At 41.0% G+C, this 25,747-nt stretch overlaps 1 protein-coding gene across 1 annotated transcript in view; it reads left to right on the top strand.

The window, feature by feature from the left end:
- The first annotated feature begins 3,276 nt into the window (after nucleotides 1-3,276).
- The window catches only part of MYO5A (myosin VA), a 91,528-nt gene continuing 69,057 nt past the window's right edge, over nucleotides 3,277-25,747 (top strand). The window contains 5 exon segments of the mRNA XM_065688763.1: nucleotides 3,277-3,310; nucleotides 3,313-3,491; nucleotides 13,119-13,229; nucleotides 14,665-14,836; nucleotides 20,001-20,145. Of these exon segments, the coding sequence (XP_065544835.1) occupies nucleotides 3,277-3,310; nucleotides 3,313-3,491; nucleotides 13,119-13,229; nucleotides 14,665-14,836; nucleotides 20,001-20,145 (641 nt within the window).

The following is a 25,747-nucleotide window of genomic DNA, read 5'->3' as shown; positions in this document are numbered from 1 at the left end:
CAGGGACATCGGATTTGGATTTCATTACTTGAAAACACAAGGCATACATTAAACAAATACCTGACTACTTGAAGCGTTGCTTGTATTACTGGAGTCTGTGATGTATGCATGTATATATGAGTATGTGTACAGACATTGCTGGTTTGAAAGGCATCTTGGCTAGTGGGAAGTAATGCACTCAGTTTCACTTCGAGCTGTAAAAGCAGCAAGAGCTTCTCTGATACAGGGGTTTTATGCCTTTTGATTAAAGGCAGCTCAGCTTGGTTTGCCTGTATGGAGTTAGGGATGAGCAGAGTCTGAACTCTGCTTGGTTGGGTTTGATTTTGTACGCTTGAAGGCGCAGAGGTTAACTCTGATCCAATTTTGTGCTCGCTGTAGTGGAGCAGTGTTTACTACTGCCTGTATCGTGCTGGACTCTGGCAGTGAGTATTTGTACAGTTGGGCCTGAGGCCAAGAAATGCTGTTTGGCCAAGGCAATTGTTCCAGCTGCTCCATCAGCAAGCTACTTGAATGAGTTGCAACAGCTTGCTCACCTTCTGCTTGTCTTTTTTGCTGCTGAAATAGCAAGGAAGAACTCTCTATTTACCCTTAATAATAGGTGGTTCTTGTTGCAGAAAATATGGTGTTAGGGTCAGACTAGAGCTGTGGCTCTTGGAAATCTTCATCATGTCTGTGACTTTGGCTTTTTCCTCAAACTATGTCTTTCTGCTCAAGTTACTTTCATAGACCAGAACCCCATTCCTGATACACCACAACGGAGGCATGTTTTTGTTTTGGGGATGATGATGCTCTTAAGAGATGGATTGGTTTAAATTGGTACCGAAACTTTTAAGTAGAAATGCATTGGGCACAGAATTAAACCTGTTATCTAAACGGCCTGGGAGATAGGGAAAATTTAAACCATGTTGAATTCAAAGGCTCTTTGTACAGCAAGTTTTTCCTTTTATTGGCTTTGCTTTTGAGCTGCATCCAGGATGGAGTGTTGTATGATTGGGTTGCTAAGGCCTTGTCTACCAACACTAATAGCAAGGCTTTTAGTGACTTCCTGGCAGAGAACAGCACTTTCATGTCGGTGCCAGTCCATGCTCTATGCCACTCTTAGGACTGCATCATTTCCTCCTGTTCTCAGTGTTGCTTGGCTTTGCTTAACCCTGGGTTTGCTTAAGCCTGATACTGCAAAAATTTATCCTTACTCTGTGTGAGTAATTGCATTGCTTAATTCATGCTTTGAAATCAAGCATGTAAATCTGAAAGATTAGGCCTTTTATTCTTTATTTCCTCTTATTGCAGGGCATGACTGCTGTTGTATACCCGTTCAGAGTAATTTGTGCAGGAAAACAAATTAAAACATATCTTAGGGATGTTGTCTTGTCAAATTCTTTGTGTTAAGCTCTGTGTATGCAGTGTTGCAGTAGGTTGGTCACTTAAAACCCAATTTTAATGTTTAATAGCAAGAGTATATTCGGGAGTAGCTTCTACTTTCAGGACACCCACCGTCTTGGGGACATAGTGGTTCCACTCATTTTAGCATAGCCCACTGTCTCAGCGTGCTACAGGCAGCAGCCTGATGTGAAATACTGTGTGAGATGGATAACCTGAACTGCCCAGCACTGCGCACATGTGGAAAGCGCCGGAGATAGTGAGCTGATAATCTTGGTGGTTTGGCATCTTCCTGTTCCTGGCCATGGGGGTCATAACCCCCATCTTTTCTGTCACAATACAGCTGCTTTGCTGCCTGCTCTGTTAATCACGCTATTTAGGAGTTTTATTTGTATGTATAAGTATATATACAAATGTAAAAAAGAAATCAGTGCCGGCTAAAAGGTTTGTTGTTTTGGGGTTTCTTCTGCTTGTTTGTTTTTAAAAGAATACTAAGTACTTGGTGTGATTACATTAGGGGAGTGCTGCTCTTGCTGAATTCTGGGCATTAGGCAGCTGGAAGGTCAGCGCAGGAAACATTAGGCACTACTAATAAAGTTTCACTCTTACTGTATGTCTGTGGATTGCACATGTTGATCCAACTTTTAATGTCTTGGCGAATTTAAATGCAAATTCTGAAAAAGGTAAAAATGGATTACTTATAAAAATATATAAATATGAAATATATATTATAAATTTATATATAATGTATAAATATATTTATACAAAATATAGTATAAAACTACTTATAAATAAGAGCAGAGATCTTGCGTCTTTACACCATCTGTTCTCCTTAGTGGCATGGATTGAGTTTCTTTGGCCTGTTAATCAGGGACAATAACAAGAATTGTCACAGATCTTTCCCTGAATACTAATGGCATGCAGGTACTCAAGGCTGGGGTAAAGCTTCTAAAAATGTTAAGGGAGAAGAAGGTACAAAGCCTAACATCGAATAAGTGCGAATGAGGAGTCACCGTGCTGCAAAACGTTCTGAGGGAGCAGCGTGAAGATGACACTGGAGGAGAAGCAGCCAGGGATGCAGAGTGCAGCTGTGCCTGCAGGGTCATCTTTGAGCCTGTTCCCTCCCTGCTGCTTGGGGAAAGTTGTGGTTATTTTGTGAATATCTTGAAAGCTGTTACATTTCCCTCATTGCTCATCGAGTCTTCATTTCTGCCTCTTAACATCACCTCAGGTGTGGCTGTAGGTAGGGCTTTAAGGGTAGTTCATATAGGATAAAAAGTGCCACTGGTAATTGGCAGAAGCGGCTTGTTGAATTAATTTACCTCTTAGGGGACAGTGAGGATGGTTAAGAGCAGATTCTTCCAGGCTACTTAAATACACTGGTCTGATGAGAGCCCTTGCTTTACAATTAAATGTAAAGACTAAAGCAGCATTGCTTTGAAGAGCTCTCATTCTCTTTGTAGTAGATAACACAGGGGGGCAGGGAATAATATGATGTGTGACTTACAGCAATCCTGGGAAACTTGACACAGTATGTTTAGATGTAAACTGCACGTTTCTCTCCTATATTCTCCTAATTATAGGAGAACAAAGACTTCTCATCTGAGTGACTTTCATACCCATATGGTCTTTTTTTTGTAAATGGATATGAAAAACCATGAAGTCTTGCTGCAGTTTACCGACAGTGGCTTTGAGTTGTTCCATTTGATTATCACAAGACAAGAGTTTTGCAATTACTTTGTGATTTACAGGAGGATGCTCTTGCTCTTTGTAGCACAAGAGTGTAAAAATACTATGAGTTGGTCTAACAAAGCAGGAATTCATTGCCCCAACATGGCTTGTCACACGTTACTCTCTGCAGACTCCATGGGTTATTCATAACTAGCTTTAAAGCAGATGACCTCAGCTGTTTTCCTGAGGAAGCCAGACAGAGTCCCAAGTTGCATTATGAGTTAGTGTACACCAATATAAGAACTATGGAAGTATTTTCCATGGAGATTGAGCCCATTTTGCCCGGAAACGAAACACCAACTGCCTCTGAAAGTGCTGAAAATCCGTGTTACAAGAGATACGGGATGGAAATAGATGGTTTAGACTGTATGTATGTGAAAGTAAGTGAAATGTTTGTTTTTTCTTGGGTTTAAGATAAGTGAAGGGTGTACAGCCAAGCATATTGTAGTTTATTAGTACAATGGTTTATTAAGGTTTAAAGTAAGTAGAGTTTTGACTTACGATCTGGAATACACAAAGAAGACTTTTTCAGACACGCCAGACAGTAATGTCATTGTTTAGGACATTGTCTCCCTTAGAGATATCTTACTTGAGGAGAAGCATTTGCAGAACTTATTAGAATTTGGTGTCAGAGTGCTCTTTTCCTTGTGACAGTCTCATATACTGGAAATACAAAGGCACTATAGGCATGTTGCAAACAATCAAATAGAGAGCTCTTCTTGTACAGAATAGAAGTGGGATAGTTTCTCTAGGGCTGAATGTGGAACACATAGCTGGATTTCCAGCTATTGTGAAAGGCATTAATTTCTCCTCCAAGACAGAGGTGTTTTCTGTAATTTCTCATGTTAATTGAGGTTAGAATTGCAGCGAGGAAATGGGCTGGACCAGACAGCACTTGGGAGCTGGTGGTGCTGGTGCTCGCAGCCCTGTTGTGACTCCTGTGCATGCATTTACATCCCTTTGGGGATGTATGGGAGCAGGGCTGAGGGTTGCAGGGGAAGAAGTGCAGCTGCTCTCGCTGGGGAGTTCCCGAGAGCAGCGTTGGCCTTAACCCTAGTTCTGCTTTCACAGCTTCCCCTGGCTCTTGTGGAGGCTCTGTGGGAGGTTTAAGTGCTGGCTGGTTTGAAGTTGGAGCTTGCTGGCTTGTTCATAGCAGGTCATTCTGGTTTCCTCGTGTGGGGACTTCCTGTTGATTTCCCATGAAAACACGGTGGGAATAAATATAACCTCATTAGATGTGCTTCAGTCATGTCAGGTCATTGCTATAACTTGTCAGAAAGGTGTCTGTGGTGTGGACTTCACCATAATGACAGAGTTACGTTCTGGGTTAGCTGAGTAAAACTAGTGTTCCCTGAGTAATGCCAGCTCAGTCAGAAAAAGCTCTGTTTCAATGATAAAACCTCAAGCGGGTGTTTTACTTTCAGTGTGACTATGTTTTTGGGGGAGAGCAGGTTAAGTAGAAACTGAAGAATGCTGTTTGGACTGGAGCTCAACTTTACAGAGAGATACGTGGAAAAGTACATTCTTATCTACTGTCAAAATTGATGCCAAATACCTTTCATTTCATTTTTAACTTTTGAATTAGGCTTTCACAGTTAGGTCATCAATGTTCCATACACCAGATGCTTTACAGATACCAGAAAACTTAGCTTTATTTCACCTCTGTGAGCCAGGTGATAGTTATGGCTCCACGGCTTTTTCCTCAATAACTTCTTGTTTCAAACCCCAGTGCTGCAGCAGGGCACGGCGCAGTGCATCTGCCCGATCAATACAACCCTTTATTTCCCCTTCCTGCCTAAGCGAGTGCCAGATACACCAAATAGTCTCATCGCAGTGATGCAGATGGCTCCGCGCTGAAGCAGGGACACCGAGACAAAAGACAGCGCTTCCTCTCTCTGCATGTAGGAGCCCAGGATGATGAACCAGCTGCAGTCAGTGCTGTGAGCCCCTTCTGTCCTCGAGCAAAACTTGGGCTGTGCTGCGTGTTCTGAGAAACGAATCAGTTCCCCTGGCTTCTGTGGGCAAGGTTTCTGGAAAGTGTGGTGACGTGTAAGAACTTAAATCCACTCAAGAACATTTCATTGTGTGACAGCAGCAACTGAAAACATGAGGGTCCGGACTGAGTTTGTACCAGTGGCCTGGAAGTAATACATATTTCAGCATTTAGGTAATGATGCTGTGCAGTCTGTGTTATGACTTACATCATCTTAGTGTTAAAACCACTCTTTTCATTTGCCCTCATGGTATTTGTTTTCTTAGATCTTGAATTCAGGCACCCATGATGTTAATCATGACACGTTGAATGGGGGGTTTTGTGTATTCCTTAAGTATTGGCTTTTAAGAAGTTCTTAAATTGGAGTATTTTTGTAATATACCCACAACATTCACTGTAAGTACACATGAAACCATGCATCGTTTTCCTAATATTCTTTTTTCAATATATCTCATTGGCTTAATATTCAGGGAATGGCTGGAGTTGTTTCATTGGCCCTTAAATTTCTTGTGGCCGCTCTTCTACAACTCTTGTAACGTGTTTTTCAGGTTGCATGAATTAGGGGTTTTAAGGCAGACTTATAATTCTTTTTGAAATCACTAGCATGTAATTCAGTGCTGGCCTTCATTGTGGTGTTATGGCTCAGAATGCATTGCAGTGTATGCCTCTCTGTGTGGACATGACCCCAAATGAAGTTTTATGTGAGTAAGAATATTTCCCTGTTGCTCAGTCTGGGGTAGGTGTCACGCTTCTGCTCGATGTTTTCCCTGACCTTATTGTGGTTATTCAGCTGGTTTGTCTCAAGTAGCGACGAAAACATTGGTGGGTTTGATGTAGCTGCAATTGCCATCTTCCTGAAGATCTTTCAAAGTCGTGCTCATTCCTTTGACAGGTCTAGAAATCAAAACTGTTTCAAACACAGTATTGAAACAGTTGAAAATATTTTCTTAAACATTGAGTTTTTGGTTTGAATATCCATTTTTAAGCCTGATCTACTTTAAATGAGTGTTTCTTGATCAGTGTGCTGCACTGAATGGGAATGGCATACTGCAGCAAGTAAGTAGGAGTACTGGTGTTTCACCGTGGTTTTAATGTGGGTTATTATGCTGCAGGTTTGCTGATCACTGGTGATGTGTGAGGAGCCCCACAGTCAGGCAGGGCAGGTGGGGAGCTGCAGGGACAGTAGTGCAGGGCATCATCACTCCTTGCTGTCCTATATAAGCTCTAGGTAGTGGTGGGGGTGTAGGGAAGCATGTAGCTGCACTTCCTGTTCAGTGCCTTTGTCCAGGCCAGCATCTGCCCCAGTCCTGGTGTGGCGCTTTGTGAAACACGGTTTATTTTTCAGTAGTTAACAGTACAGCCTTAGTTAAGCCCTATCAGAAGCATCATGTGGGCAACTTCATGGTGTACCCAGCAGCACTGCATGTGATGTCCCATCGCTGTCCAGCGGCTTTCGATGGTGGGTGCTGCTGGCATCATCACAAGTTGAGCGATGATCACAGCGTACAAGGTGGTAACCGCGGCTGAAGGTGGAGAAGAGCCTGTGAAAAAGGGTCTGTGAAACACAACAGGAGCTGACAAATGCTGTTCCTGCGTGCAGCAGCTCATAGTGAGTACTGTCTGGGTTAATAATGAGTGGATATAAACCAGATCTCTCTCCCTCAGTATGTCATTCTGAAGAGGGTAAGTGCAGTCAACGCAGAATGTAGAAAGTTATGGTTTTAAAGATGAAAATAATTCACAACTTTTAAACAGTTCATGTGTGTTAACTCCTTAAAAATGTGCCTCACAAAAATTGTATCAACTACAACCTGGGAATATAACTGTTCTTGGATAGATTTGATAGTTTAAGGTAAACCACTGAGTTTTCTGGCCTTGAAGCCAGACCCAGTGCATAGATTTGCAGGGTGATAATTTGCTCTGAATTGCAGTGGAAAGGTTGCTAAAATTGTAGTATTTCCAGAAATTTTAAAAAGTCTACATTTGTGTTTGCTGACCAGGGTTGTCTGTAGCAGCATGTGTAAGTATTTTTGTGTCGCTTGAAGCAAGGTGAAGTTTCAGGTAAGTGTAAGTCAACAGACATTTTCCCAGTGGCTGAAGATGTGAATCTTGCTGCGGTGATTCTTTGTGGCATGCCGACAGTTTCTGATTGTACCTTGTACAATCAAGGTGTGTATGGCAAACAACGTGCAAGTTGTTTTTATTTTACAAGGCACCAGGCCCTAAATGCAAAGAATTCCTTATAGAAATGCTTAAAAGAAAGAAGGAGAGGCACTTTGACTTACATCTGCAAACCCAATGTCAGTAGCATGCAGGCTCATGGTGGTGGTGGTGTCTTGGGGTGTAGCTCAGAGTCACCCCTGTCCCCTGGGTGCTGTCTGGGAGCTCTGCATGTGGCTGGTCAGGGAATTCCCACAGGGTTTTTGATCTTCCTATTGGGTAAGTGGGCTGTGTGAGATTATTTTGCAGATAAAACATTAATGGAAATTGTCACATGTATTTTCATGATGGAAATGTCTCTTTAGATTAACACTTTCTAAATGCCAGGCCTTAAACTGTACAAGAGGTATGAGGTATATAAATGGCTGTTGCTGAGCAACAAGAGAGAAAATATGCTCCATGCCCCAAAAATGATGCTGCCTTTAAGAAAACTGATAATTTTTGGTTTGATTCTTTTGCAAAGTTGATGATGCCATTTCCTTCAGACCGTAAGAAGAATGGAGATGGGTTCTGCAGCAGCATGCTTGCCTTGGAAATGCTCTTATGTCCCATCCTGCCTGGTTACTTGGCATTTTTATGAAAGGAGGGTAAAGTCTTGTCTTTCTTTTCAGAGTGCAGCCTCAGCAGCAGTTTCTTGCTATAAATGCAGTCCTTCCTTGGGACTGCCTGTGTATCACAGGGCAGATAGAGGAAATTTTAGTGGCTTCAGCAGTGGAAGAAATGGGACCTCCTCTCAGCTTGTGTGTGAATGATCAGGATCTCTTTGTAGGGGATCCAAGTTGGTCAAGTTAAGACTTGTGTATGACCTTTTACTTACCTGGCCATGCATCTGCTTACGGGGTTAATGTGAAAACTAAACATTTCTGTTTCCAGTGTTCCTAGGCTCAGTATTATTATCCACGGTAGTGGTGCTGTGAACAAGTATAAGGGAGAAGATACAAGCTGAAAGGAAATTATTGTAATAGCATCAAATTATGTTTTAGGAGCAGTCCCATCTGAGGAAATCGTACAGCTCAGAAATCCTTTTGTAATAAGTTTGCATTTTGCACAGATCAGTTCAACACTTCTGCAGTGAGAACACTGACAACGTTGCGCTCTGTTTTGATACTGCGCCTTGCTAGCACAGACACCTCTCTTTTTCCAGCCCAATAATGCAGCCTGCTCTCTCCAGGTGGCCGTGTTCAGTTAGCAACAGGTTCAACACTGAATGACTTCTGTCCAATTTGGCTTTGACTTTCACTTTCATCAGCTGTTGCTGTTCCACCAGCTCCTTCAGCTACTACTGCCAGAACTGATGGTATCTCTTTGATGCAGACATCGCCGAGCTGGCTTATTCCTACTCAAACCTGAGGTCATTCTAAAGAGAGAGAGGGGCAGTGCCTCTTGTAAGGTTCTCATGGTTAACACCTGGAAGACACTGTGTTTTGAGGCTGTCTGTAAATAAATAGCTGATTTTGGCTAAAGTGGATTCTCATACAGGTTCAATTGCGTGGGCAGAGCTTGCTGAGAATCCGGGGACGGCTCTTTTTGAGTTGAAAGTTTGTTTTTTAGGATGTAGATAATTTCATAAACTGTTTCGGCTCTTATCAGAAGAGCTGCCAAGCTGGAAGATAGCTGTATCTGCTTCTGCAGTGTTCGTGATTGTGCAAGGGAAGTAGAAAACTGTTTGACTGCTGGAGCGACAGCTGAGCCGCCTGCATTGCTAATTCTGTTCTGTCAGCAGTGTCAATTAGTACTTCAAGAGGTTAATATCTCAGAAGAGAGGCTTTGTGAGTCATATGATCTTATTTGGTAGATAATTCTTATAGTCTGCTGATTTCTTCATGTGATCTGAGGCAAGAAATCATGAGGTATGACAGAATATTGCAATTTCTGATTGTATTTTCTCATTATATAAAACTGTAGTAATGGAACCTGCTTTCTGACCCACCAGTAAAAAATGGAAGCTTCTCCCTCTGTTTCTGCTGTGAACTCTTCTAAAGAGTCACTAATAGTGTAGATACCACTAAGCCATTGCCTTTCAGCAGCCCCACTTGACCTTCGTTGAATAGGTATTCCATACTTTGCGAGATGTTGGAGGTGGTGGGGTTTTTTTGTGTTAGCCTGCTGAGACTGGAAGAGAGTTTAGGTAAGAAACTGGGTTTGAAATAGTCCCATCAATATTCATTTAATTATTTGTTTTCCTTCTGAATCCAGGCATATTTCATCTATGTGCCTTACATTTGCATTCTAATGCAAAATATCGTTCAGTGCCTTTCCTTGAATAAATCATACTCTTATATCCCCTGTCAGCAGTTTTATGCTGGTGGTTCAAATTTGCATCGAACTATTAGAGAGTAAAGTATTCATTGATCAGAATCAGGCACAATTTCAATGAGGTTCATTTGATTCTTGCTGCAATTTTTATTGTCATTTCAGTGCTATAATTTTAGAATTTATGGTCATTTTTAGGCTAGAATTTCCTTCCCTTTTTAGAGGGCTGATTTGTAAATCGGTGTCTCTGCAAGTTTATCATATTTTAGTATTAATGTAGTCATAAACTTGATTTTATGTACTAGTAAATAAAGAGGGATGAATGGACGATAGTAAGATAATTCCCAGGAGAGAGGCCCTCGGTTCTGTTTGCAGCAGTGGTGGTGCTTTAATTTCTGCGGTAGGATTGGATCCCATTAAAGGCTAGCCAGCAATGGGATTTTAACACCAACTGATTATATAAAAGACTGAAAATCTTATGTTGCAAATCATTCTCCTAAATTAAGGAGGTGAGAATGTTGTGAAATGATTCAGTTCTTATAAGAAGGAACATCTCTTTCTCCTCCCACTTCTTCGTTTTACCAGGTGTTTTCTTTGGCAGGGATTTAAGGCTAGGCAATGAAAAGCTACAGCTTACCGCTCATAGGATGATTTCAGTATCTGTGGGGTTATGTCATGTGGAAGGTTCAGCTGTCTGTAGTAAACTGGGTTAGAACCTAGTTTCTATGGTGATCTGTTTTCTTCTTTCCCTTTCCCTTTCCCTTCTCTAGACAGGAGAAAATGTACAGTTTCAGCTGAATAAATTAAAGGTGCCTATTTCATGCTGGCATAGATCATGCAGTTAGAAACTGCTATGCAGCATTTGCTGCCTGAAGTTAGCAGTATTTGTGTCTTAGAAGGCTGCTGCCTTTTTTACATTAGGAAACTTTTCTTTGTGTAGCCTAGAGGAAACCAGCCTGCTAACCTGTTTTGCCAGACAGTGTTTAAATGCTTTCCTCTTTCATGTTACATTTACTTTGCTTTCTCTTAATTCCTGTGATGAATGGGAAATAACATCCATCAGAAATGTTGAGGATGGGGAACTGCTGCCATAGCTGGGGTGGGGGGAAACCTCATGGTAGACATTCAGTCTTCAGCTTGACACTGCAGCATCTTTGCTTTAAACTGGAAAACTTCCCCACTTTCTGGCAGGGCTTTGATTTTTTTCAGGTAAAAGAGTTCTGTGAACAAGTACATTGGGGTAAGTTTGAAGTTTTATAGGGAATCCTTTGTTTAAAAAACAAGTGTAAAGGAAAGAAGACATTGCTTCTGATCGCGATACTTGGCTTTAATGCTGCACCCCTATGGTCACATCCTGATTAATTTGGAATTATGCTGCAGTTTCTGTAGGTTTGTATTTGCATTGGCACATACATGTGTTACCACACACCTTCATTTTAACCTGAACAAGGCTTTTAAGCCTGTGAGTTTGGGATACAGCAGGGCTGAAAACAAACACATAATCCAAGTGCCCAAGTCATGGCTTCCACTGCTAATTTCCCAGCTGCTCCACTGCCCTTCTGTTGGCCTCCATTGCTGTTATTATATACAGTGTTCTCTGTCAATGGCAAGAGCACATACAGAAGAATTGTTTTGGGATCTTTAATTTTTCAGATAATTCATCAATATTCTTATCTTTTGGAGAGAGGGATGAAGGGGTGTAAATGATAAAGTAATACTGTACTTTTGTACTGGAGACAATAGCAAATACATATGAAAATAATAAGGGTTGATGGGGGAAAAGACCCAACACAGCCACATTCACTACAAAGAACAATTTCTTCTCTTTGTGTAAATTAGATTCTTAGGGCTGGCATAAACATCCAGTGAAGATGAAGAGAGACGAGGTGTGGGAGCACAGCATACTCTGTGGTGGGAACAAAGAAAGTGGGTTTGCAACCAATTTTTAATTCTTTATTTCGTTACTTTTCTCCTTTCACTCAGTGGAGAGGATTGGTTTACATCCATGGCATGTGCTTTTCAGGAGTTAGGAGCTTTCTAGACAAAGGCAGCAGCAGTGCTTTAAAGGCTGCAGAGTGTTAAGGGTAAAAGCCACTGATTTAGGCTGCTGTGAATTACGTGGTCTGTTCTTGAGAAACACCCTGGGTATGGGAGGCAGATTGCTTTGTCAAGTTTGAAGGCTGCGCCTTCCTGGCAGCCTCCATCCAAGCAGGGTGCGTATCCCTCTCCTGGTCCAGGGGCTGGGGCTCCTCCAGCCTTGCTCATCAACCCGTTGTGTTTGCTGAACGCACTTTATCATTTCCCGTGTTGCAAGAAGGTGGCAGTGTAAAGTTTGGTCTTTCAAAGGATCCCGAGTAGAAATAAGAAGTTTGCCATTTTAAGTAGAGGGAAAACTGGGTTAATAAGAGGGGGGAAAAAAAGCGCTTCAGCGTTCTTTGAGGCAGAAGATGCTATACAAAGACAAGTTATGTAAGATTAGGTGATGAAGCTGTATGAGCACATGCAGTTTTCTCTGCCATCAAGTGTTTGCTTTGTCAAATACTTAACAGTTATTTTGAAATAGCATAGTGGATTGAGAGTGTTTTGTAACATGGCTGCACCTCTAAAGCCAAAAAGCTGTTTTGTTTGCAAAGGTGATGGCTATGGGATGATCTCAGTGCTCTCGAGGCATTGCAAGAGCATCAGTTCAGAAGCTTTAATGTATTAAAAATGTCTTAGCGTTTTCCTTGTATTACTCAAGAGCTTCTTTCGTATGTACTAATTTGCATGGATATGCAACTGTGTAAGTAACTAGGTGGTTTCCATACACCTTTAATTGATTCTGGAATATGACATGACCATTATGTCTTTACCCTGTTAAAAATACTTTCTGGTTTTGAAAGCAGGCCATATGTTTGTTCTGGGTTACTTTTATGAATAAAGTTTGGTGAAAATAGGCATTAACTGGAATGCTTTTTGTTGAGGGCTTTTTCCTAGTATTTGGGGGCCTTTTCAACCAAATCTGTTCAGTTTTTTTTCTATTGGCATTTTTGAGATAATCTGTTTTAAACTTGCCCTATTTACAACTACGAAGGAAAGAGCTTTTAATACTTGAGATCGGGTAGCTTTGCCTGAATTAACACAGATGTGCCAAAGTGTTCTCTTTGGGGGACAAAAAAAAGGCAGAAAGAGCTGTATAATGTTATGCTGCAAATGCGTTTAGAACCTACGCAGAAAAATTACTCTAATTTTTTTTATAGCCAAGTATTTGATCTCTCTAAAATCACAGATATTTCTTTTCTTTGTAGATTTTCAACATTGAATGTCTATCTTGTAACATTATTCTGTGTGGGAAATGTCTTTTTCTGGTGGGGAATAAAATTAAGCTTGTATAGCCTTTTATCAATAGAACAACTTACCTCAGTTATTCAGATGCAAGGGCTTGGCTGTTAAACATCCATGTGGAAAAAAAACCCCATGGCTTGGGTGTCATGTACGTTGATGATTTAACTATATTGCCACAAGCAGTCAATGATCTTTTGCTGTTGTTACTGTATTGCAGTATGCCAGGGTTTGGATCCCTGATCCAGAGGAGGTCTGGAAGTCAGCAGAACTTCTCAAAGACTATAAACCTGGAGATAAAGTCCTCCAGCTTCGACTTGAAGAAGGCAAGGTAAGTCTGCAGTGTTCTTAAGGTGATTTTGTTCTTGACCAGAGACTGATACATCTAATGCAGGAAGCTGCATTATGTCAGAATATATCTGTATTTATGTATGTGCAATTACACTTAGCCACTGACTTCCAGTGCTATATTTTTGGTGTGATAAATTATACTGTTTAGTTAGAAAAATTCATTTTGCCTGATTTTTAAGATAAAATTAAAAAATGGTTGCTTTTATCCAACTGTCTGTTATGTTCAGCTGCATGATCTTTTTCTGCTTGCGCTGTTTAACCTATAGCCCTGGTTTGATATTCCAGTGAGAACAGTGTTGCTAGGAGAACAGTGTTGCAGAGAAAGAACTGTGACTTGTAAGCTGAGCAGAAGATTAATAAAGATAAAAAAGGGAAAAGATAAAGGGCATGACAAAAATGATGCTGTATACAGTGGACAGAAATTATGCCGAGTCTGCGAAAAGCTCCTTCTAGTAAAGGCCTGTTCATTTTTTTGATGCTACTTAAATGATTATTTAGTTTTAATGATGGTGATTCCTCAGATCCTCTAATGGAAAATGTAGATCTAATGCAGGGGATGAAATACTTATTTTTACTTTCTTCTTTTTTCTTACGAGTGGGCAGCTTAGATCCTGCTTTCCTGTAGAGGCCCACATAGCAATAAAGTAAAAAGAGCAGACTATATATATATAGAACAGCTTCTAAATAAAATATCTTACTTGAATGAATTTCATTCTTTGATTCAAATTTCTGGTATCACAATATGAGTACAACCTTTTTAATCTGATGAGATTAATTTTCCCTCCATGTATTCCAGGCTATGTGGTGATGCCTCACACTTACATGTAGCAGAGTAGGGGTGTTTGCCAGTTAAGTGACATTATGTGGGGACAAGGAAATAGCAAGTAAATAAAGTGATTTTAGATCTAGAGACAGGTGCAATTAAACCATCTGTGCCAGAGATTGATTTTCATCTGCAAAAATTGTAAGTAGCATTTTTTGCAGTGTATGTGTTCCTCATGATGTTTTGCCATATTCTCGTGTTGTATTAGTGTATGAAGCTGGCTGATGGGAATCTGCTTCCTGTGTTACTCTCAAGAGGAAGATAATTTGGAAAAACTGGTTAGGTATTTCATATAGCATATTTTGTTTTATTTAATAAAAAAATAGGCAGCAAAAGCAAGGGGTTTGCTTAAGTAATAGTCTAAAAAGATGATGTCTCTTTATGGTTGCCTGGTGTGTATATACATATGTAGAAAACCCTTTTTGGAAATCTTAACATTTTTGGAGAAAGAGCTCCAAGCAGAAATCACCAGATAGTTTAAATATTGCTTTATTTTTGGGGGGCATCTTTTGCTGGGAAGAATGACTGGAGGGACTGAATGAGGAAACCTAAACACCAGCTCTTTCAACACGTGTTTTCATTTGATTTTCAGGACCTAGAATATTGCCTAGATCCAAAGACGAAGGAACTCCCACCCTTGCGAAACCCCGACATACTTGTTGGTGAAAATGACCTCACAGCACTCAGTTATCTCCATGAACCTGCTGTTCTGCACAACCTCAAAGTTCGATTCATAGACTCTAAACTAATCTATACCTATTGTGGCAAGTACAGTCTTTTCATACCATAATCTTTACAGAGAATGCCCTAGATGGGAAAAGGGACTTTGATTATTGATATGTCTGCCTTTAACTTAAAGTAAGTTAATGACAGGTCATGTTGGGCTATTGTTTTGAAAGCCCCTATGTTTGTTGTGGTTGTTAAGTGATTCAAGTATACTTGACAGTATTAAGGTTCAGAGAAGAGCCTTAGTGTTCCCCATAGGCTTACTTCAATAGGTATAGGCTAGAGGAGGGCTTCACATGGTGCAGAGGCAGGAGGCAAGCCTTGCTGTTTGGTGGGTTTATTGCCCAGCTATGATTGCCTACCTCTGCACTGAGCTCCTCCCTCTCTGTACAGAATATACCAGTTTATTTTCCTTTTCATTTTTTCCAGGCAGTGCAACTATAGGAGTGAATCTGTAACAGTGCATGAGCCAGTGCTTGTCCAGTCACAATTAGGAGCAATCTTGGTTTTAAAAATACCATTTAAGGGGTTACCTGAAGTTGTAATTGCACATGTTATTTTCAGGTGGTCAGAATGAGAGGAAGTTACTTTAATGGGAATTTCATCGTAAGTGCAGAATTGCAGCTGAGTGGTCTATTTTAAAGAAACATTGTGAGATAATTTAGGCTCAAAATTTAGATGTCATGGTTCTGGACTTTGTGTGCATGTGTTTCTTTTAAATCTCAGTGTTTAGTCCAAACATTGTTAACTTTTCATGTAACCTTTCCATACACATAAACTTTGTAAATTTTCAAATATTTCTCTAGTTTATCTGCATTTGGACATTGTGCCACTGCATAAGAAACAGTTTAAATCATTAGTGGATGTTTTACCTTTGTTTTATTCAAACAAAACATAGTACGATGATGTGCTTGCTAGAAACTAGATATTGAAAATTTCCTTCTTGTCTGATCAAGGCAAAGACACATTTCTCCAGTACCTGTAGTGAAATTATCATTTCATATCCATTGTAGCCCAGTTAATGCCAGGAGAAAACATGCCCCATTATTTCTTTTTTTAATATACAATTTAACTTTGTCTCTAATCAGACTTTATTAGGATAGTCCCAGTTCTTGGTATTCCAAGTACACTGAACCTCCTTGATGTTATCATATATTATGAGACTTGCTGTTTATAATTTCATTTGTTTCGCAAACTGTTGAGTAGGGAAGTCATATTGCAAGGTGGCCCTTGACAGATACCTGCTAATCACAGCTGCAGGTAGCTGAAGGCCTTGCTCTGTCCTGCTCTGCATATAGAACCTACCAAGGCTCAGATTTTCTCTCTTCTGGTCACTGTTAAAGCTCCACCTATGGTGATGTGTATGGAGAGCTAAGGCAACCACCACGTTAAACATGTTGTTATGGACAGACTGTAGGCATTAATGTCCTGACACATTTTGCTCACTCTGGCTATTCCTAGTCTGTGGATGCTCAGGAGAGTATTTCTGTTCCCAGTCCTGCTTTCAAGTGTCCAGACTGTGGAGGACTGAATCAGACTTTGCCACCCTCTGCTTGCAGCCAGTCTTCATTCCTGTAGGAGTGGGAGATGATTCATACCCATGTCTCATCCCATCATGCAGTCAGAGCATGGCCAGAGGCACAGAATAACTTAGATTGCAAGAGACCTCTGGAAATCTTCAGTGAAGCTCCCTACTTAAAACAGGCCTGACCAGATCAGGTTGCTCAGGTCTTGGACCAGTCTGTATCTGAGATTTGAGTATCTTCAGTGATGGAGATAACACAGCCTCTCTGGGCAACCCCTTCTGAGGGTGCATGTACTGGTCCCTGCGCTGGGAGACTTCCTCAGTTCCCCAGTTTAGGCATTGTCTGTGTTTCACTCCCTGGTGCCCCCACCCAAAGCTCTTGATGAGGAAACATTCTGTGAAAGGGCCTTGCACAACTGGAATCTCACGGCTTGAGGTTGTAAGGGTTTCACTCTGAGTTTCGTGGTCCTGTGCCTGCTGATACCGCTGTACCTCTCCCGTAAGGCAGCCTACCCGGTTCATGTTTTGGCTGCTTACAATATGCTCTGTGTTTAGCATCATTGAAGAGGCTCTCAAAAGGAATGCGCTATCTGCTAGTTCTGTTTTGACGTGTTTGGGAAAGCATGTTGTTCTCATGTTTTCCCTAGTGCAGCTTCACTTGTGGGTTTGGCTGGTTTTATAATTTCTCATAGTGCTGGAAGGCAGTTAGCTCCTCATGGATGGGTCTGCCAAAGGGCGTGGGATGGTGGAGCTTGGTCAGCTGCTTTGCTTCCAAACAAGCCTCAAGTGATGACTCTGGTAGCTACATGTGGGTTTATTAGAAACGTGGATGCAGTAGCGTGGGGGGTCCTGGTGGTGAAAGTGCAGGTGAAGGAGGTTTAACTCTTCCTGAAGAGACCGGAGGAACGCAGTATGCGGTGGATTTATTAGCTTGGGATGTAGGCGTGCGTACGTTATGTTACAAGCTAAAGAAAATACAGTTGGTGTGTCAGCCCTTCAGAATCTGATCCTTTGGCCATAGACATTCACCTTTCAAACTGCCCTGTCATTTCCCGTCCTGAGTACAAGTTAATTTCCCATTTGCAAAGATTATTGCCTTAGAGCTCTGCCTGTGGAAGGAGCTGCATTTGCCTCCTTAATCTGACTCACACATTAGCCAGGTTAGTTTAAATACCTCATGAAGGTGGTTTGAGCTGGCCCAGTTGATTTAGCCTGAAGGAGATGAAAAATATTTTAATCCACCAAGAGAATTGTTCTCAACCAGCAGAACTAGATGTCCACGGCCCCAGAAATGATTTCAACCACTCTGTCTTAGTGTAACGTGTCAAATGGATATTAAGTCCTTTAAGATTTCACTTTGAAGTAATCCAAACTTAAACAGAAACTGATTTCTTAATTTCACGTCAGCCTTTTACTAGCAATTCAGAGGTGATTTTCAACTTTGCTTTACTGTTGGGAATATGAAATGAAGAATTAATGAAGGAAGTTGAAAAAAGGAAAACCTGAATGCTTATGTGGAAAAACTGTTACGGCTGCAATGAAAAGTCAGGGATACTGCTAGTTAGTTCAGATGTGTAAACTACTGCCTGCTATGCAGGAGAGCAAACTTTCAGTTAATAAATGATTTATGTTAATATCCAGTTTGTCCGCAGATGGGTGAATATGTTAAAAAGAGAATTAAATACACTTATTTTGGGTGTATATATAAGATGAATGACAAAGAGAGTAGCAGGAGTTTAAGTTAGTGTAATTGTAGGAGCAAAAATGCACATAAATCTGATCTGAGTCGGGCCATGATATTTCTTAAAATATCATGATTTAGTGGAGATACATGATTTAGTGGAGATAAAGTTATATATAAATTCGTCTGGATTCCAGACCTGCGAGACGGACTGACTTGAAAGTTCCATACAAAGCACAAAATTCCTAACTCTCCTGTTTTGGATGTTTCCAGATGGTAGTTGTTTGTTGATTTTACAGGTCGCTACTGAAGATACGTGATTTAATATGCTGGAGACTTGTCACGGGGCTGCTTGTTTTGAATTCAAGGGTTTACTTTAGCCAACATAGCCAAAAGCAGGAGGAAATTGTCTGAAGCGTCGCATGGCTTTTTTTCAGTGTCTCTTTGATTAGACTTGCAAGCCTGGAAGGCTCGGCTCCCTGGAGCAGTGTTACTTAACTTTTTACTACTTGTCAGTTACAAAGGGCAGATGTTAAAAACTGACACCAAAAATACTGCTTAAGTCTGCTGGTGCTGAGATGTTCCCCCTCTTAACTCCCTTTTGTTTTGGCTCATCACTACAGCATTAGAGCTTGCCATACAGTTTTATAGAGACTTTTCATTTGAGCTCCTGAGTCATTTCAGTGGAGTCATGGTTGATGGAAAAACACTGACTTGACTTACAGGGGTGTGTCTAGACATAAAACCTGCTGTATATTTGAGGAAATAGACTGAGGTCTCTCAGATCTCTTTGTGACAGATACTCTATTGTTTAACGTTTTTGCTGGGGTTTGTGCTTGCTCTGTAAGTGCATGACAGGATTTAGAAACGGGATGATGCTCCCAGCGGCGGTGCCAGACTGTAGGTGCTTTCACTTCCCGGCTCCCAGCTTTTCCATGGAAATTTTCTTAGCTTATCACAACACTGATCTGCACAGAGCAGAGGGCTGGGATCTGCATTGAGGAAGTCTCTGCGTGTGCGTGTGAATTTCTGGGTAAATTTAGAAGCGAGCTGAGTGCTGTGGAAATGCTGCTGGTGCAGGCCCTTCAGGGGTGGTTGGCCAAGGAGCATGTGTAGCATGCTTGCTATAGTCACAATGCAGCTGTCTGCACCTGCATTAAGCACTCCTAGGCACCAAAATACATATGTGAGAAGGAATTCTATATTTAAAATGGCCACTTCAGTGATGCAGATACCACTTCTGTATCTTGCATGGTATTAAAAGAGGCAGATACGTGTTCAATTGGGATCTAAGAACTAGAAAATGGAAGGTGTAAGCAGTTACACACACGAGTGCTTTGTGATGCCTTCTAGAGGTGTAATTACTGAAATTCCTGGCATGACTGTATACCGCTGTGTATCAGCCCTATGAAATATATCTAATGGGAGGTTTTTTATCCTTTTGAGCAGGAGGTTGTCCTGCCTGACACGCAGAGATGCCCTGGAATCCAAATTACACAATGACTAGTTTGTTGCTTTTTACAAAAACTGGTCACAGCATAACAGCTGAAGGGTTAACACGCTTCACGTATGCAAACTGTTGGTCGTGAGGCCGTGTCGTAGCTATAATTCACAAATCGCTATCATTTGTAATTCACAGTAATACACAGGGGAGTACAACGCACATTCATTGGTTTACTGCAGTGAGCAGGTGGTGTTTCAAGTCATCACACTCTGAATCTGGTTTTCGTATGCGTGCTAGAAAAGACAGAGAGAAAAAGTAAGAAGTTGTCCCTGATGTGTTTCCTGTGGCAGAGTAGAAGTTAGCTCTTCTGATACTTTTTAAATGCAAACCATGGTCAGAATAAGTATCTGTTGGCGTCAGTAATATCAGATTCTTATTCTTCCCCAGTTAATATTTTTAGAAAGCTGAGAACAATAGTTGGTGTTAAAGCTATTTTTTGGTTTTATTTTGAAACACCTATTAATAATTCCTATTGTTCCATTTCCTTTCTAGGTATCGTCTTAGTGGCCATAAATCCTTATGAACAACTGCCTATCTATGGCGAAGATATCATCAATGCGTACAGTGGCCAAAATATGGGGGATATGGATCCACATATTTTTGCAGTGGCTGAAGAAGCGTATAAGCAGATGGCCAGGTTTGTGGACCACAGCTCTTGAATTCATTGTTTTTCCAAGAAGAATAAAACTAAAAATTCCTGGCCAGTGACCTTCTCTTTGATTTATAGCTCGTGAAGTATTTTGTAAGATCTGTCTTTTATCCAGTGTTTTAGTACATTTCACAGGAGGATAAGTTGCCTAAGTTAGTGAACAGTAAAGCATTATGAATGCCGCAGAGATCATGGCTGCTGACAGGTAACAGGAATAGCCACAGATCTGGTCAGTATATAGGTCTAAAATTATCCCAGAGCTTTATAACATTAGGATGTTTTAATTTGATTAGCAAAGTTTGGAGATACTTTTTAACCATCAGTGGATGTTTAAAGAGGAAAGCACCAGATTCTGAATTGGTTTGTATTTATATGTGATGCTGACAGCATTAAAAATAAATCGCTCAGCTTATGAGTGCTTTTATAGGCTCCTGGTTGTGATGGTAAAGTCCCAGCTACGTAATCTGCCTGTGGCTGTTGTTGGCTAGATTTAAGAGGGAGCAGAGGGAACGATTGCGCAGAGCTTCTGAAACGGTGTCTCTGAGGACACTGTAACAGCTGCACAGGAAATCCTCATTTCTTTAAACATTACATGAAAATGAGCTTGTCACCCAGGGAGAGTGTTTTCTCGAAGCTTCTTCCCCTCCACCCCGAGAGCCTGCCAACCTGAGGAGCTTTGGCAATGTTTCATTTCCAAGATAAAGATCTTTTGGGCTACGCTGTGGTCTTTAGTTAACAAGATGGTCCCATGTGTCCTAATGGTCAGCTGCAAGCTACCGATACAGTTTTCCTTGTTGACAGTACAGCCCATGATCAAATTACTCCTGTAAAACCAAGGCAGATCTCTGGGTTAATTGCGATTGCCCTCAAGTATACTGCAGAAGGGGGAAGCACAGGGAGAATGGGTTGAAAATGATAAAATTTTCATCTTAGAAATTAGCTATATGTTAATTTAAGAATCCATATGAGAGCCAGAACGGTGCAGTGACCTGCACTAGTATGTCAGTGATGGATGTAACCTCGATTCCCAGAATTGTTGTGTTTAGTATAACCAGTGGAAGTAAGAGGAATCTCTCTCCATTGGCTGCCTCCAGCCACAGTCTGAAGTGGGCTTACCTCTTACTTGTGTTGAATTTTCAGGTTGCCAGATCACCTGTATTCTGTGTGCTTGATCTATAAGCGCATGACAGGATTTAGAAATGGAATGATGCCATAACTGAAGCTTGTGCAGTGGAGGTTTCTATCTGCCACCATCTGTATTCTCTGCTGCCGGAGGAAGACTCAGGGGGCTGAGATTTTGGCTAGAGTTTCTGCTGTGTTTTCTTCTTTCTGTATTAATTGCCGCTCCTCAGCTCTTGCTGCACCCTCCAGCGATTCTGCTGTCCTGAATAACAACAAATAACATGCGGTGGAAGGTCCTTTTTGAAACAAATGATGAGAAATTATGTAAGCATGGAAGTGATCTTAAATAATCCTTTTGCATTCATGAAGTAAAGTCCTTTGCGTGTCTACAGTGCTTTATAAACGATTTGTTATTCTTTTATGAATAACTGGCAGGACTTCCGTTGGTGCGAAATGAAACCTGAGCACACCATGACAATGAAAAGAATTCCCCTGCACTGAAGTAACAGTTTCAGTGTTTGTTTAGTTTCTTGATGTATATTTCCTTTTCTTTCTATTTATTTTCTTGTTTATTTTTACGAATTTTTTCTGTCATTTGGACATAACTGCCTTTGCTCATTGAATATCTTTTTCTAACGCTGTTTCCAATTCCTTGAGCAGTTGTCCTGCCCTTTAACTTCTGTGATTTCTACACCCTGAACAAATCACATTTGCACCTGAATTAAGAAGTTAGACAAAAATGTGCCGATTTACATTTCTGCAGCTGGTTATTTAAAAATGGAAATCGGATTGTCTGTGACTCTTTCATTAACACTTCAATAATTGCATTGAATATTCATGTGGTAGCTACTCATATGGCATTAATCTGTATTTATGCATGTAATTAATTGGTGAGATCTAATTTTCTGTTGTTTCTAATCTCTCCTAACTCCATCTTTAAATGCTCACTGGAATAATTAGTCATGACGCTTCTATGCATAAGGCTTCCGTGAGCTCTTCTAAATATTTACTCCTTGGGTCTTCTTGTTAACTTCTAATTTAATGATCTGAAATTTGTTCTTGCCAGCTTCATTACTCATCTGCTGTGACTGAGAAACTCCCTACACGTGCATGGTTGTAACTAAATGACCTCTGTGGTCATCTTCAGCCAGAGAAGATGCCCCATGACAGCAGTCAGGAAGCCAGTGATTGCACACTAAATACTTGCCTTCCGTCTTCAGAAAAAATACAGTGCAATAATGTTGGCCACTGGAATGACAGGGATGGAGCTTACATCTGGTCTGTGCCTGAAAAGTGGTACTCAGCAACTGCATGGGGTTAATTGCAGTATAAAGCAGCCCATAAGGATACCTTTGCATGTGAAATTTTCTGCATAGAGTCAGCCAAATGGTGTGGTGTGTCTGGGCTGTGGTGTGCCCCTGTGGGCATCCATTATTTCTGCTTTCAGCAGCAGTTCTGTCACCAGTTTCCAGTGAAAAGGAATATGGTTCATCTTTACCCAGAGCTGACAATGAAATAAGTGATTGCTGTTTGCTCAGTAGCTTCTTATTGATTTCAGCACAGGGAAGTGTGCACAGCTCTTTCACGACTAATCTCATCTTGGATTGTTCTTTCTTCTGTTTCTTCTCTCTCTGCTTTTTCCTTCTGTTTCCTCTGTCTCATTTGTATCTTTTTGCCGTTTTTTTCTATCTCCACCTCTGACCACTCCTCTGTGCAGTCTTGACAGTTTTGTTTCTTTCCTCTGCTGTGCCCAAAATAAGCAATGATCTAGTTTTACCACTGCAGTTAAGTTGTGTTAGACCCAGGGTTATGTATGCCTCATACTTATCAGTAACTTCATTGGTTTGAGTTGCGTGATCTGGACCAGAGCCCACCTCTTCCTTTGTCTGAGCAGGAGGAGATCCACCTGTGAGCATGTTCTAGTGGGAAGGAGCAGGATCGGTCGGATGGGGACCTGCCTGAGGGGCTCTCTCCCTGCCACGGGGCTTTGTGCAGAGCAATTTGGGGGCTGCTGTGGTTCTGTAGGAACACCTGTAACAAGCTGTGCTTTTGGGAAGAGCTGGGACCTGCAGTCGGCGGTCTCTCTCCTCATGGGTATGCGATGGGTGGTTTGCTTCATTTGAGCGAACATATACAGGTTTGGGGCAATGTTTCAGGCAGATGAGTGATTTAGAAGGAAGTAAATTATTATTGAAGAACTTATTTTTGTCTCAGAAATATAAACCACAAACAGTGTTTGCCTGTGTTGAACTGCGATGCACGCTTTTGTAAGCCAGCATTTCCAAATTACTAACAAAAAAGAAGTTGAGTCTTCACTGTCACCTCTCTCTGTTGTAACGATGCAAATTGAGGCAAAGCAGCAGTTGGCAAATACTTCATTCTTTTTGGAAAGCATCACAATTTCAGTAGGAATCAACCATCAGCAGGTGCAGCTCATTTTCTTTGTAATATTCATCAGAAGCCTCCGTTTTTAACTGTATGGGTTGCAATAAGAGAAGATGTTGATGATTATACTCTTGAATCTGCTAAGAAATGCATTAGTGTATGAGACTTATGATTATCAGTTTCCTAACACTATTAGGGAAAGAAGTTCTAAATCACTCTTACAGAAGATTCCTTCCCCTGCTTAGTAAGGGTATATTGCAGTAATTAATACGTATTTTTATCAGCACCTTGTTGATCTGGTTTGTTACATCCTACTTGTTGTTGATGACAAATACAGCAGAGTTCAGCGCTTTTCAGTTTAATAAATTAACTTGGAAATTTTCTTCTGATTAATTAGCAGAGTGCAAGTTGAAAGTAACATTTGCAAACAGAATTACATATTGATGAGATCCCTGTAAAACTCAACAAATGCCAAGATGGAAAGCATTAGTGTTTAAAGCATCAGTCTCCAATGTGTTGCTGTTTCTGTTTGGACAAAGTGTTGTTCAATGTTAGTGTTTATCTTTTTCATTAAATTACCTTTAATAAGAAGGCTGCCTCTCTGTTTTGTCAGATTCTTGGCATGTATCTGATGGCTCTTAGCTGCAGGAAGACTTTTTCTCCTGTCACTTTTTGTTGAAAACGAAGGTTGGTGAGCTGTTGAGTAGGTGCTTTGAAAGCACCTTGACTGGCAGTCTCCAGTTATTCCAGGCATCCCAACATGATGTCCTCTTACAAAAATGCGCATTTGATCAGCTGCTGCTTTGCTTGTGAGTGTCTGATAAATGGATATTCTCTTCTCCCCTGGCAGAAGTCGGGAGGGGGATGATTAACAACCCGTCACGGATCTGCATTCAGTGATGAAATGAGAGCCTGCTGTGGTGGGTACTGTACAAACATACAACAGCCTTCTTTGACTTATGGCGTTGACATATGACTTTTTGAATTAAATACCTTGAAAAGAGATGGCAATTTTGGGGCTCTATTGTTAAAATTAGAATGAAAAGGGAAATTGTCCTTTCTGGAGAGAACAGATGACTTTAGATTAGTCTTTTATACTTTTGGTCTGACATTTTATGATGTTACGGGTACAAGACAGCAGATGGGGTAATCAACGTAACATCAGGGACCTACTTGTCTAAGCAGTGATTGTTCTTAGGCAACAAAAGGGTTAAGTATGGTGGTAGCTGGAAGTGAAAGTTCATGTGAGGTGTCCTGCTGGTAGCTAAGCAATGAGCTTTCCTAAACTAGTGCAGGAGTGACCTCTGACTAATCCCCAGATAAATCAGTTGCATAGTGCTGGCTCATCTTTGTGCTCTGGAGTGCAATCTGTCATGATTTTGCAGCATGTGCTGACCTCAGTTTTCTTCATTTATATGTGTCGAGAGATGTTGCCGTCAATTCATTATCTTTTCACCTTTTGCTGTTTTACAGTCGAGAGCCGTGTTTCCTGGCTACCATTAAATGGCAAGTGGCACGGTTTGTTAATTAAAACAAGGTCCATCTGCTGGTTTTGAGTATTGCAGAACGTTTTGACAAAGCTGTTGTTGAAGAGGACCAAAAGATGCTTGTGAACTTAAGGTGTTCTGGAGTGGCTGAGTTTGCAACCGGAGCAGACTCAAGGGAATTCAGGTTATGTATAGTAGTAATATTTCACCTTTGGCACTTTCTATGAGCAGATCTCATAGTCCTCTACCTCAAAGTCCTGAAAATATCCTCTACTGATAGTGATCAGTACTATTATTTCCGTTTTATAAATTGAAACCGACGAGGGGTAGGAGAGCAACTTTGGTGAGTTCACCAAGGTGGCAAAAGCAGGGCATAGAGTCCCTGGATTGAATATCCTGACCCAGTGCCTGATGACTTGATCAGACCAGCTTGACAATAAAATATATGAGAATAGAATGTGCAATTGATAATGCAGCACTTAAGTGGGTTTCCTGGTAACATTCTCCCAAAGCTGATTTGTTTTCAGTGTACAAAAATAACATGCTATGTTTTGCATGTCTTCATTTCCTGCAGGGGTCTCTGTGCCAGGTAACTC

The sequence above is a fragment of the Lathamus discolor genome, chromosome 8, assembly GCF_037157495.1.
Source record: "Lathamus discolor isolate bLatDis1 chromosome 8, bLatDis1.hap1, whole genome shotgun sequence".
Lineage (NCBI taxonomy): Eukaryota > Metazoa > Chordata > Aves > Psittaciformes > Psittacidae > Lathamus > Lathamus discolor.
Note: the sequence above shows the minus strand (reverse complement) of the source record. Positions and strands in the feature narration are given on the sequence as shown.